The 13,630-nt window shown below is 38.7% G+C and overlaps 1 protein-coding gene across 6 annotated transcripts in view; it reads right to left on the bottom strand.

Moving 5' to 3' along the window:
• ATP10D (ATPase phospholipid transporting 10D (putative)) overlaps window positions 1-13,630 on the bottom strand; it is a 41,696-nt gene that overhangs the window by 15,316 nt on the left and 12,750 nt on the right. For all 6 annotated transcript variants that reach the window (XM_057366750.1, XM_057366748.1, XM_057366747.1 and 3 more), the window contains 8 exons: window positions 10,970-11,055; window positions 9,681-9,787; window positions 8,824-8,955; window positions 8,293-8,420; window positions 7,896-8,148; window positions 4,239-4,465; window positions 3,407-3,595; window positions 760-1,375 (listed from right to left, as the gene is read on the bottom strand). In XM_057366750.1, the coding sequence (XP_057222733.1) occupies window positions 760-1,375; window positions 3,407-3,595; window positions 4,239-4,465; window positions 7,896-8,148; window positions 8,293-8,420; window positions 8,824-8,955; window positions 9,681-9,787; window positions 10,970-11,055 (1,738 nt within the window). The remainder of the gene's footprint in view (window positions 1-759; window positions 1,376-3,406; window positions 3,596-4,238; window positions 4,466-7,895; window positions 8,149-8,292; window positions 8,421-8,823; window positions 8,956-9,680; window positions 9,788-10,969; window positions 11,056-13,630) is intronic.

Raw genomic sequence — 13,630 nt, 5'->3', positions numbered from 1 at the left:
TTCCTTTCYTTTTCTTCCCAAATCATAAAAACAAACAAACAAACAACAAACCCCTTTGGAACACCTTCTAAACTTAAATATAATTAGGTATTTATTTCTAACATACACAGGAAATATTTTCTCTTTACTGCCTTCAGTTAAAAATYAATGACTGTTTGCTAGTGTACAAATAAACCAATTAGTGCTTAAACAACATGGAGTATCCCCTCTGTGGCCAATTCAGAAACATTTACACCTACACAACAGGGCTCAGCAGGAGGTATCAAATGACAAATAATAATTATTATTATTATCATTATTACTACTACACTTAGAAACACAGAAATATTTGGTAGCCAAGGAAAAAACCTCAAAAAGCACTGACAGCTAACATCTGCCTCAATGCTCTCTAGCCTTTACCTATGTTAGTCTTTCTCAGCTTTTGGAGAGAGGTATCTCATTCTACTCAACACCACTCACTGTGTAACAGAAGCCAACTCTTATGCAGATGACCTTACTTCCTAACTGGAAATACTTCAGTTGGCTCCAATGGGTCTCCTTAAGACACCACTAAATCCTCTGAATAACTGCTTCTCTTTGCAGTTCCCACCCCAGCACCGAGCACAAACTCATTCAGGCAGCATGCAATACTACCTTTGTGGGATCCCTATTAACAGACACCAGTTCTGCTGTCTGGTCTATTCTCATGAATCATGCCATCTTTCACCTGTACTAAAGAATGAATAAGGGCAAGCAAAGAATTACAAGTTCTACAGATACCTTCAGATGCAGATCTCAACAAATCCATCATGACTGAGTCTGCTCCTTTTGTGTACACCACCACTTTGTTGGACACTGGATGCCGAACCACCACYGACATCCTTTTCCTCAGTGAATCAAAAGGCAGGATATGCAAAATCTGAAACGTTAAAGATCCCAGACCTGAAAAGTCCACAGTTACTTGATCTGGAGTTCTAGACTGTAAAATACATTTATAAGCCCTGGCAGCATGAACCAAGGCAGCTTCATCTGGACTCTCAGCTTCATAACATAGTTTTGGTAAGGGAGATAATTCAACAGATGACACAGCACTGTTGGGGTCACCAYCAGCAGCTACATTCACCAGAGGTACTTCTTGAGGCACTCGAGAATTTTCTGGGCTGTCAGTTTTGTGAGGTTCAGCAGCCTTTTGAGCAGCTCCATTCAAAGAAGTTGAAACCAGTTTTGTTCTGAAAATAGACAGTTTTCTCACAAAACTATTGGGGCTTTCAGATGATGACTCCTTTACACTTGGAAGTGGGGAAGAACTTAGTCTCCGGACTGAAAACCTCTGGAACATTTGCCTGATTTCCTCAAGTGATTTAATAGGCATCCTAGCCAGCGAAGAAAGCCTCATCTGGAACAGAAAAGTTAGAGAAAGTATTTATGTTAAATTCTTCATATTTTATTATATTAAGGAAGGACACCGTACAAAGCAGGTATGTTTCACAATGAAGGCAGTCTTTTAAAATTTGCCAGGAGTTTGACTGCTTGTATTAAAGATGGCCAGCTCAAGTAACCATGTAACCATATGACTACAGTAAACAGCCTCTATAAGCTGCAAAAATACTTCAGGTCTGAAAACTGGATGTGTTCCAAGTTTGATTAATGACTCCATGCAATCCCATTCAAAAATTTCAGCAATGAACAGAGGTAGTATGACATTGTAACTTTTAGAAGTTGTGACAAATTGAAATAAACACTTTAATCCTTGTTCTGAATTAGCACAATACTTGTGAAGAATAAACCAACTTCATCCCACTCACGCTAACTAGCCACAAAAACTGCTAAAYACACCTTATTGATAGTTTTTAGTGTTTTAAATTAAAAGACAGTTCCCCTGCGATCAATGTTATAAAAGAATCGGCTTACTATAACTCAGAACAGCTAGGGAGGTAACAGCTTACAAAACAAGGCACACAAGGCTGATATTCCTTTCTCACTGCTGGTGAGGAGCTAAGAAAGAGTTACTGGAAAGCACATTCTCTTTTGCCTCTGAAAAGCATAAAGTAGGGACAGAATCTGGCTTCAGCTCCTHCAAGCAAGTTGCAACGTGTCTCCAATCAACATCATGGAAATAGAGTAAGAACATCCCTTCACTGCCTCTCCTTAAGGCAACACTGAAATCTCCTGTTAAGCCTAGAGTTCTTTTCTGTCATTTCCTAACCAGGAACTCAAGAAACCTATTCAACATTGCTCCTCCCAGTCTACCTACCAGTGACTTGGAGATCTACCTTGCTGGSAAGTTATATAGAAGTATTATTCTCAAAAAACCAAGACCCTGTAAATATACAGACCCTGTCTGTATATTTTTCTCCATCATAGGTAAGTAGCAGGTAACTATTGACAATGAACTCAGCTGCTTCATGCACACATGGACCTCTAGACTACCAGCTATGCTTTCTAAGAATGCTTGGAAACACACTAAAATACCAGGCTTATTTATCTCTAGGAGGTACTTCATACACTACAGGATATGTTTTGTGAATCTCTCCAGTGATGACTGTAGGTTTACTGCCTAGATGGACATCAAAATCTAGTTCTGCACCTGTCACTAATTATTTTTTTCGAAAAACAAAGTCAACAAATGGAAATCACCAGGTAATTAGCGAAAGAAATAAAAGCTGAAGTTCAGAACTATCCTGCAACACARTCAAAATTGGCAACAAATGGGGTTATGAAAATCCCACACTGAAAAAAAACCCAAAAGATTTWAAAAAAAARCAGTATTTTTTTAAAAGAAGTCAGGTTGCATGCACTGAAAACAGGTAGTCACTCCAGACTACTAAACCAGGGCAGCCTAGTAAATGCACTGTTAATTCAAGGTTAGACAACTTAATGCCATAATGCAAAGCAATTTTTCTCCAGACTAATATGCATACAAAACTTCAGCTTCCATACTTATGCTGAATCTCTATTTGAATAGTCAGGGAACAGGCAAGAACATTCTCAGTTTCAATATTCTGGGARTATTCAGAGATTATTCTTATTTCTCAGCCAGCAATAACTTATATGTAAAGGTAACCTGAGTGTTAGTGTATTCTTAAAGGAAGTTATGCCCACATCTAAAAAAAAACCATGACTAGAATATGGAAAAAAAATACAATTGCAATTTAATCTCAAAATTTGTCTTGTAAAAGTTACAAATGTTCACAGACACAAAAAGATTGAAGCCATGAAATGAAGATTTATCAGCATTACTTTATTCATTAACTCATTGCACTCCATGGGTTTACAATAATTACCTTCTAACAGAACAAACCATCAGAGGTGAAAAGGATAAATTATAAAATGTCAGGTAATTGTTTGCTTTCTTTTTGCAATTGAACTAAAGGGAGCTGAGTTATTTGCAAATTTGGACAAACAGCCAAAAGCAAGGCCTTCTTACCTTCTGACGTGGCTGATTGGGGCCTGAAACTACAACAGTATTACAGATTGCCAGAGCAAGAAAGAAGTCAGTGATATACATTGTCTCCAAAGACAACTTGCTGCTAGCCTCTTCTGATTGTTGATAGGAATGAAAAGAAATGTGACTGAACTTCTCCAGCAGCTGTGTGTCCGGGACAACATCTGTTTCCTATTAAGAAATCAACAAAACTATCCATCAGGTTATATCTTAGTCTTGGGAGGTCAAATCAGTTACAGATGAACCAGGTGTTGGAGCTCATACAACTTCTCTCCTGCGCTGGGTTGGTTATACCAGGAAACAGAGGAACACTCTGGCACCTTCACTGCCTTGTGCTAGTCCATTGAAAACTWCATGCCCGAAGAAGTAAACACTAAGGTCTTGGTTCACAGACATTTCTACAGAGATTAAGTATGACGAATGCATTCTAGACACCTTGAGGTACAGAAGCAGGGTTTTTTTCCTCTCATAACCTAAAATAAATGTTGGTCATTTAGCTATTTCCTATTAAAAACAAAACAAAATGCTAGAAAACCCTTCATCTTAAACCTGTTATTAAGATGAAGTTGGTAATTTAATTTGTGGTGATCCTGGACACAGAGCAGCAAGAGCCAAAGTATACATCTTCATGAACCAACAKGTATCTGCCATGTCGGTTGCAAGCAGGATGCAATTAAGCCATTATGAGATCTCTGATTCTGGTGGAAGAATGGACTTCTAAAATGACAAGCAACCTCATCAAATGGGGGTAAAAAGAGATTCCCTCATGAGTTACTTCAGAAATTTAGCATCAAACCCAACAGGATCTACTTACAATGGGACTGCTGAAAGCCATGTGTCCTGAGTGCRGAATACCATCTGCTTCATCTTGCCTTTTGGATGCACCAGACAGCTGATTGAAAGACTTTCTGTTCARAGGTTCACACACAGTTCTGCAGCTGAGCCCCTGACATTTCAACGTACGGGCTGAAGAGCCACACTGACAATCAGCAGATTCCTCATTCTCTGAATCCATCTCTTGGTAGGATTCCAACCTCTTTGCTAAGGAAAGGGAAACAAAATTATTGTTCCATAAACAAAAAGAAACATGTTCAAAACACTACCTAAAAGTAATTAATTTGTTATATAGTTGAGAATAATCCACCATTTTGAAAAATTAAGCCTGTAACAAGCCACCATACTGACTTCTTATTTGAGCAGCGTTCTACAGGAGTGAATCCAGAAGAGAGAACAAGAATAATCACATAATGATCTAGAATATTCTAGATAACGAGTCATATAGTACAGTAAAATAAGCTGGAGTTACACACCCTCCAGAAKGGCATATTAAGGGGAGCCAAGTGAGTATTCAAGTGAAGGGAAATCACACACACATAGGAAATAGCCTGTTTTGTGTACATACTGTGGCTATCAGAGGACACAATGACCACATATTGTGGCCAGATGGACTCAGGTTAGGTAGGAAGAAAACCTTGTCAGAGACAATGTGACATACTAGAATGACATGCCTGAGAAAGCAGTGCATTGGACTTTACTGGAGGTCCTGAAAGCAAAACAAATCACAAAGAACGATAGCAAMAATTCTGCTTCAGGCCAGAAAAATGGCACCAGACTTCCTGATACGTTTTCTAGCCTAGTTAWGTTATGATGGTTAAGGATTGTTTGCCAGGGGTTTGACAAATACAGCTGCTAGCAGGAACTCACTGAAACCGTGTTTACCATTTCAGTATTGGACACCCCCTCACAAACAGATACACATTTTCTGAGTTTYCAATTGAAAAGAAGGTTTCAATAATAAAATTGTTTCCAGATATGTGTAACATCTTTGYGCCACAGATAAAAATGCAGTTCTGTTCCTCTCCACAAATCAGTGGTGTAAAGAACCTCTGCAGCAAATGGAAGCACTCCTATACTGTCATGTGCTTGATTAAGAACATATCCAAGTGTTTGCACTGGAGTTCTGTGAGCGTTTGACCACACGCCAGAAGTTGAAATCTCAATCTGGAAAGCACTGGAACTATGTAYACAATTCAGCTTTCAACTTTTACCTCTTACTGTGAAAACAGCATTCCAAGAGCATAAACTAGCAGTTCAGTGCCTAAAATCACATACAGCATGGAAAAATTGGTCTGAGAGCTGTGCACTGCCTAYTTATTTCATTAAAGTGTGACTATAAACAATGAACAACATTAACATATAGACATGTCCAGCAACACCAATAATTCCCTACTTCTTTCTCATTTCAGGTGGTACCTACTGTACAAGAAAGAAGTAAAAAGCAAGATATAATTCTGTTTCATGCAAACAGAAAACCTATCCACAGGCCAGTCCCTAGCTCTGTTGCTCTAAATGAGAAGGAAATAGGTTTGTTATATCACTTGTGAGTTCCTTATTTTCTGTTGTCTTCTTTTTCTGGAACACAAATGAAAGAATCCTGTCCCTCATCTTGCCATTCTGATGAGTCCAAGGCAAGAGAGAGACCAAAACTTACACCTTCGTTGGCAGGCCATCTTCCTGATATTTACATGTGATTAGTAACATAACTGTTTTATAAAACATGTAAGTGGGAACATAAACTGTAGCTCTCCACAACTACCAAATACAATATCTCACATGAGGCATTGATACCTTTTACCAGGAAGCAGCACCAGTGACTCAGTATGTGTTTGTAGAAGCAGGTTTGGACAACATATGGTCATTCTGCTATGCTTCCAGGCCACTGAGAAGCTGCATGCTCTGTCTGTAACATGTGGCACCTCTGACAACACCACACTGCTCTACTGCCATGGTCCAAGAGGCACRTGTTACTTTAGACAGAACATTGCATATACAGCACCTATACAGAGGATTATACTGAATCACAGGCATCCCTTTACCCTGGGCAACAGAGATATAAACACAAAAATATWGGTACAGATTAGGCAGCTTCTAGCAAAGGACTGTACTGCCTTGCACTGCGACTCTTACCATATRTAGCAGAAGCCCTGCAAATAGCAGCTCTATGCATCTGAACAAATATATACCAGGGCTAAAAACCAGGACCTCCAATGTTTTCCAAGCTGATTTTCAGGCTCATATAATTTCTAATTTGTTAGGAAGAAATATATGCTTATTCTTTAGAGAAAAGACAGGGCACAGAAGGAAGTAATTATGCACAAAATTAACATACTAATAATTCTGGAAGATAACTTTACGTGGACTACTAGCAGAAGCATGTGTAGAYATTCTCTGGCGCACTGAGACCTGAATTAGCCAATGAATTAGCCACAGTTGCATCATTCACACCACTCTTTGGTTTCTTTTCTGAAAGTTTTGGTTTAGGAAATACACAGATAACATAATCTGCTTTTTATTTAAGTTGTTCATTCACCACATTAAAAACTTATAAACATTTTTTCTCACTTTGCTGTTGTCATCCTTCCCAGTATAATTATGCAAAGCCAAAGAAGCATCTGGAAACCCACACCATAACACTTCCAAAGTATGTGCAGAAATTGCTGTAAAATTTATTTGTAAAATCTGGCCCTGTGACCCAACAAAAGGGCTGAACTGATTCACTGCTGCGGCCAGCAGGGTGTGCCTTTTGCTTGCAGTTCCGAGCAGTTCCATCTGGCAGCAAATCCAACAGAACTACAAAGGGGGTTTTACTACACAGCACTGCCTCACATGTCAACCCATCAGCACCTCCCCTTTGATCACATACAGAATATTTGCATTGCCCACTAAAAAAAGAGTAAATGTCTGCAGCCACTAGTACATACATATGGTAACTGTAATAAATATTTTGTGGTTTTATGTAATTAATAAAATAGGTAATTAATGTCATGCCACTCATGTCACTCCACCCAATTTTCTCTTGTGTCTGGRGTTGTATCCTCTTCCAGCTCCAGAAGACTTCAAGTTGGCTCTCTCTCTCTTGAAATATATACTGAAATATACACTTTCAGACAATAAGACAGCAACCGTTCATTAACACTGCTTGTTGACTTTTYGGCTAAAAATAAACAGCCACGTAAGATACAAAGTAAGAATACAACAGTCATTTTGATGAAGGTACTTAACCTCTGCAGCATTAATACACATGTGGACACACATCTGATTCACTTGTACCTTAAAATTAGTGTTAAGTAACATATTAATACTGYTATGTGTGTATTTAATTTGGGTTACTATATTCTCAAGAGCAAAAGTATGTAGAATTGGAGCCTTAACATATACTACATAAAGCTGGTACACTGCTAGGACAGTCAACGGGATGTTTAAACCTTACAATGCTAGGTAAGCATTGGCACTCTAGTTGGAGGGAAAGACTAGATGGGCAGTTTTTCCAAGTTCTGGGTTCCTAATATTCCATGCAGAGAAACAAAACATAATAGGCACGACTTCTTCCATGAAGAGTAAAGCATATTTAGTTCATGGTATCAAGTATGTTGGAAAAATGATCAAGGTGAACAAAGGTTCAGTGTCTTACCATTTTCCTCATGGCAATACTCCTTTCCTGCAATRCTGCATCTCCGAAAGACCATCTTATTTTCAGTGAGGGTTCCAGTCTTGTCAGAGAAGATATACTGAATCTGGCCAAGGTCTTCAGCAATATTTAGTGCCCGACACTGAATAGCTGAGTCTGTCTTCTCATGGTAAAAATCAATGTCATTCTGTATTAAATAAACTTGTCCCAATTTGACAATTTCAATTGAAACRTAGAGAGAAACTGGGATCAAGACCTACCAAAATAAAACATGGGGATTAAATAAAACCAAAGTCTTTGGTCAGTTACAAATATGAAGCAGCTCTACTGAAGCCAAAGAGTTACTTCAAGGGTACAAATGAGATCAGAATATGCCCCATGTYCAAAGCAGACCAGTTACCTGTAATAAAATTATCATTGTCCAGAACATATAGAAGCCTGCTAATATTGGAGAACTTGATTTCCCRTCTGGCTTGGGGATGTTAAAAAAAGGTATTTCTGAATACCTAYTTAACCAAATTCCATGACCTTGAAAACAAGAACAAGAGAAAGTGAGTCAGTTTTACATAAAATGTATCACAGTTCAGGGTTATTACRCTAACTATTATACTCTGCAGTTCTTTCTACAATTCTACAGTTCTTAAACTACAATTTTGTCTCTTGGGTTTCTCCTCAGCAGGAGCCCCAAGTATCAATACACATGAATAAACACCTTACATACATTCTATCAACAGCACATCTATAKAGCATATCTCAGAAATAAAGAAATATTAACTACACAAACAGTCCTCCCTAAAACCTGGTAGCACTCCCAATTTTTAGGGAATTACACATGGATAAAGACTGACAAATAAATCACTCCCAAGATAAAACACTAAGCATTGTAGGCCGAGAGAGGAAAACAGCAGGAGTCTGAGTGATTCTCACTTACCTACTGCACCAGTTAAACACATCAAAACTAGGAGCAGAACACACCAAAGAATATCAGTGTTCACTTTTCTTTCCARTTTACTGCGCTTGTAATGAGGGCCACTGTTATTCAGCATGGCTTTCGTTTCRTGACCTACAACCAAAAAAGAGGCTGAAATTCTCTAATAACAGGTATCAGAATTGCAAGTGCTTTATATTTCTAAAGCTTTGGAAAACAGAGTATTTCTATTAACTAATATATGAACAGAGATTATAAGTATGAGCAAATCAATTTCTCCTACAATACATAAATTCTCTCCTAAAGAAAACAGAACAAGTTAAATCAAAATCTGGTATGTGTACATTAACTTTTATGCTGTTGCTAATACTCTTTCCTATAGAAACAACCTCATTCTTGACCCCTCTACATTATTTCTACTGTTTTCTACAAAATCCTACACCTGTGTTTCAACTATCTGGCTGGATACATCATAATGATTAGTAAAAAAACCTTCACCCTTTCTACAAACTGCAGAACTGAACTAGAAGAACAGTACTAGCTTCAGCTTTGGATAAGAAGRAAGTCCTAAATGAGCCTTGCATTTCCATGTCCATTTCAAAATCTGGGTTTACCACTGGAATTAACAAATTGAGGACAAGGACCTGTTCACACATAACAGATCCGTTCTTCATGGAATAATCAGCAGTATCAGTTTTTTACACWGTTAAAAGAGAAACAAACTTAAACCAGACGTGCATTCTTAATATTTCTAGCTACAGCTGTCTTCTGCTCAATTCAAGCCTTCACTCAATTCCTCTTAGGGCACATAACTATATTGTTTGCAAGGCAATCTGTGAAAGCCAGGGCAGTTCACTAACCTGCATATACCACTATGCCTACCACAGCTTCTGTGTTTCTTACTGTGCATCCTCGGAGCAGTAAGTTTTCCTTGCTGAGACCCACTCGATCCATGYTTGAATGCTCACTGCAAAAAAAAAMCCCACATCCTGTCAGCTGTAGGACTGCAGCAATTAACAGTCAGGCTTTGCAAAACCATTAGGAACAGATTTCCCAAAGAAGCTGCAGGTCACTGACTGCCATCMTGACATTTCCTTTTCAAATGGAGTCACATGAAAGCAGATCACCCTTGATAATCTGAGCATTTAGGCACTGCACTACAATTTTTTTTTGCATTTACAAGCCCAGCATTTGCCATCTGGCACACCAGAAGTTGGCARCACTACTGAAAAGAGACCCAAGACWAACATTGGAAATCTGAAACCCTATTCCATTTGGATCATCAGCATTAGAAAATATTTGAAAAAATATATAAAATCTCATCTTAAATACACTGTGAGCACCRTCACTCCTGTGGTATACTTTCAGTGCAGGCAGGCCCACTATTTGCCAAGGTGTTTCCTCAGAGACCAAGAGATATATATATGTTTATTTTTATTCTCAAATATCTAATGTGTCGGTGCACAATGGGAAGAATATAGACATTCTAACTCTCAAAACCTGAAAATCAGTCACCCCATAAAACAGTACTTATTTTGTTTWCCTACTGTCTATAGAAAATCATAAAGCTGTAAGAATCACAGAATTGTGGAAGGGCTGGGGTTGGAAAGGAGCTCAAAGATCATCTAGTCCCTTAAGGTCCYTTCCAACCCCAACCATGAAGAAAACTCCTAACCCTAATGTGAACACAACCTGAAGACACAGATAGATAGGCACACTGGTCAAACAGAGTTTGATTAAGTGACTGATGGTCACACAAACAAATCAGAGTAAGAAAGGAAGCCAGTCCTTCTGATTTCCAATTCTGAGCAATGCAGTTTGCCCAAACAGGCTGCGATGCAAACCAAATACTATAGACACCACATGGCATGAAGAGCAGATTTAAACTGGCTATTTCAASTATGAAATATGCAATTGCAAAACAGCCTGAACTAAGATGTTGAAAATAAATAATACAAAATAAAAAGCATCAGTGCTCAATCTGCTGCTCAGAAAACCCTTTGGGAGCTCTATCTATTGCACTCAGAAATTTAATRGTGCAACATAACCCCTATCCATATTGTTATTTCATAAAGCAAACATTACAAAATCTCTAAAAATTAGCAAAAATGTCAAAGCAAATTACAACAGAGCCACCAAGCCTACTTACACAAAGCCTCGGAAATGRCTGAGGTCATTGTTAGGACTTTCACACTCTATTCTACTGGAAAATTCTTCTGGATYAATTTCAGAGACCTAAACCCATGGGAAGAAAAAAAAATCCCCATAAAACTCAGACAAAATGAGACAGAACTTAAAAATAATAAATTCTGAGGTTCAGATATTACTAACAATTTAGCTTCTAAACTGTAGGTTGCTGGTGGYATTGATGGTCTCCTACCCAGCATAAATGAGACTTACACATCATAGAAGGACTTCCTAACAAATACCAAACCCTGGCAAGTATCAGTTGAATTGCTGATAGTTTGACTTTGGAAAGGAAAAAAATGGGTGGAAGGATGAGGAGGAGGAAAAAAAAAACAAAAGCAGTAAGAACATCTGAAAGGCAGAGATTCCTCAAGGGTTTGTTCACTATATGAAATTAAAAATACAAGAAGCAGAATTTCTTGCCAACAGACTTATTTTTCCAATAGCATGACCAGGATAGTTTCCATGCTAACACAAAGAAGATAGAACTTTGCAGTGATGTGTGAGACTTACTTTGSGTTGTTATGAAAGACCAGAAGTACATGCTAAAAATGAAGAGCAGGTGAGCTCTTCAGTGAAAAATCAAGTGAAATGAATATCCTGTATTAATATGAACAAAACATGACAAGAAGTAAGTGAAAAGGTGAAGGGCTTTATCTTTGGAAGTACCTGCTTATTGCAGTTTAATTTCAATTAATGGCATATAAGTATGCCTCTAGTCTCCAGTATAACACAGGTTTGCCTCTGGCACAACTGAGCCACTTCCAAGCTGAGTATGTGCCTCTAACTCTTTGGAAAGTCATTTGTTCTACTCTTTAAAAGACCACAAATTATCAATTTAAGATTTCAAACTCCCAAGCATAATTTTCTAATTCTCAGGTGTTACTGAATATATCTTCTACATAATTACAAGTCTCTGAGAAGGCTGTACTGTTATAACTGGATGACTTCACACCGGCAGAATAGTAACTGTGAGCTTAAAACACAATCCTGTAAATAGAACTTGAAACTCAGAGGACATCTGTATTGGGTYTGACTGAGGTAAAGCTCAAGCCCTTCCCGTGCTGTGCTTTGCATGAGTGCTGGACGGGAGCTGATAACAGAGCAGTGTTTTGGCTATTGCCAAGCAGCGCTGTCCCTCTGACATTCCTTCCCCCTCAAAGGGATGGGTGTGTGTAAGATCCTGGGAGGGGACATGACTAGGCCAGCTGACCCAAAACAACCAAAAGAATATTCCATACCATATGACGTCAGCTCAGATATATAAGCGAGGAGAGAGAGAAGGAAAGGGGGGCATTCATGAGTTTTCAGTGTTTGCCTTCCGGAGCAACCACTACGCGTGCTGAAGCCCTGCTTCCCGGGAAGTGCCCGAACAACGCTGCTAATGGGAAGCAGAGAATGATTTCTTTCTTTGCCTTTAGCTTTTGCSCATGCAAGTCTTTGTTCATATTTTGTATCTCTGCTGTAATAAAACTACTTTATCTCACCCTGCTGGCTGTTTGCCATCTTATCTCCCCCTGTCCCAGAGGGAAAGGGAGTGATARGGAGACCTAGTGGGTACTGGCATCCAGCCAGGGTCGACCCACAACAACATCGTATTTTTAACAAGTACCTTGTTARCTTGATTAAAAGACTTATTTTGCTGTGTTTTCTTGTATTGATGTGTTGCACTGCATTTACTTGAAGTCAATATGAACATAGCCTTTGACATACAGATACATTCAGTCTCTGCAAATTTAGTTAATTAYAAAGGACCTGTCTCTCCACTGACCTTTCTCATACTGATTTGCACAGGAGGTACAAAATTTCTGTAAGATGTTGGACAGAATACTTGATGTTTTTCAAGAATTTTTCACTCTACAACAATTACCCAAATAATGACTACCMCCAAAGTGAAATAGCCAAAGCAGGTAATTCTTTCTTTCCACCGTCTGGAAACATGTAGATATGTATTGCTGGTGGAGCTTATTGTAATACTSCTTGAAACAGCAAGCACTGAAACTYTGAGTGTGATCTATGGTGKMCACAGATGTCTACACTCTGCCAGCACAAAACAGAGGTTAAAAAAGCTATATCCAAAAGCAGGTATCTTGATATGGGCACCCAGATCTTTCTCAACTGTGAGTTTATTTTCTGTATTTTTTCATTATAAGCGTAACTTTGGCAAAGCAAATACTGAGGGTAGAAGATTTTGTACCTTATTTCTTGACAAGTTTTCCTACGTTTCCTGGCACAAAAAAAAAGATTTAAATTTTGCCAGTATTAGAATTACTTGGATTTTGTGCAAAAGTTCATATAGAAGGGAGACAATAAAGACAGACACAGTAGGCATCAGATGCTTACTGGAATGGGGAGATGCAGATTCTCAAAGCCATGCCCACTGCTTTGGATGTGCTGTGTTCCTAAGAGATACATACACCATTTGGTAACATGGCATGGGAATGGAGTGGGTGTATGGCTAAGGGAAGAGAGCTGGGAATGCCTTTGATCAGTTTGGCTTAGGCTGCCTGGAAGAAATGAACAGCACTTTCCACTAGCTTTGAAGATGCTGCAGCCAGGCCTGGATTCAGTAACTGACCATGCAGGCTGAGAAGGAACCGACTGGTGCGGTTCTTTCCTATCC

Source organism: Malurus melanocephalus, unplaced genomic scaffold (assembly GCF_030028575.1).
Source record: "Malurus melanocephalus ecotype Western Australia unplaced genomic scaffold, MMel_1.1 scaffold_71, whole genome shotgun sequence".
Classification (NCBI taxonomy): Eukaryota; Metazoa; Chordata; class Aves; order Passeriformes; family Maluridae; genus Malurus; species Malurus melanocephalus.
Note: the sequence above shows the minus strand (reverse complement) of the source record. Positions and strands in the feature narration are given on the sequence as shown.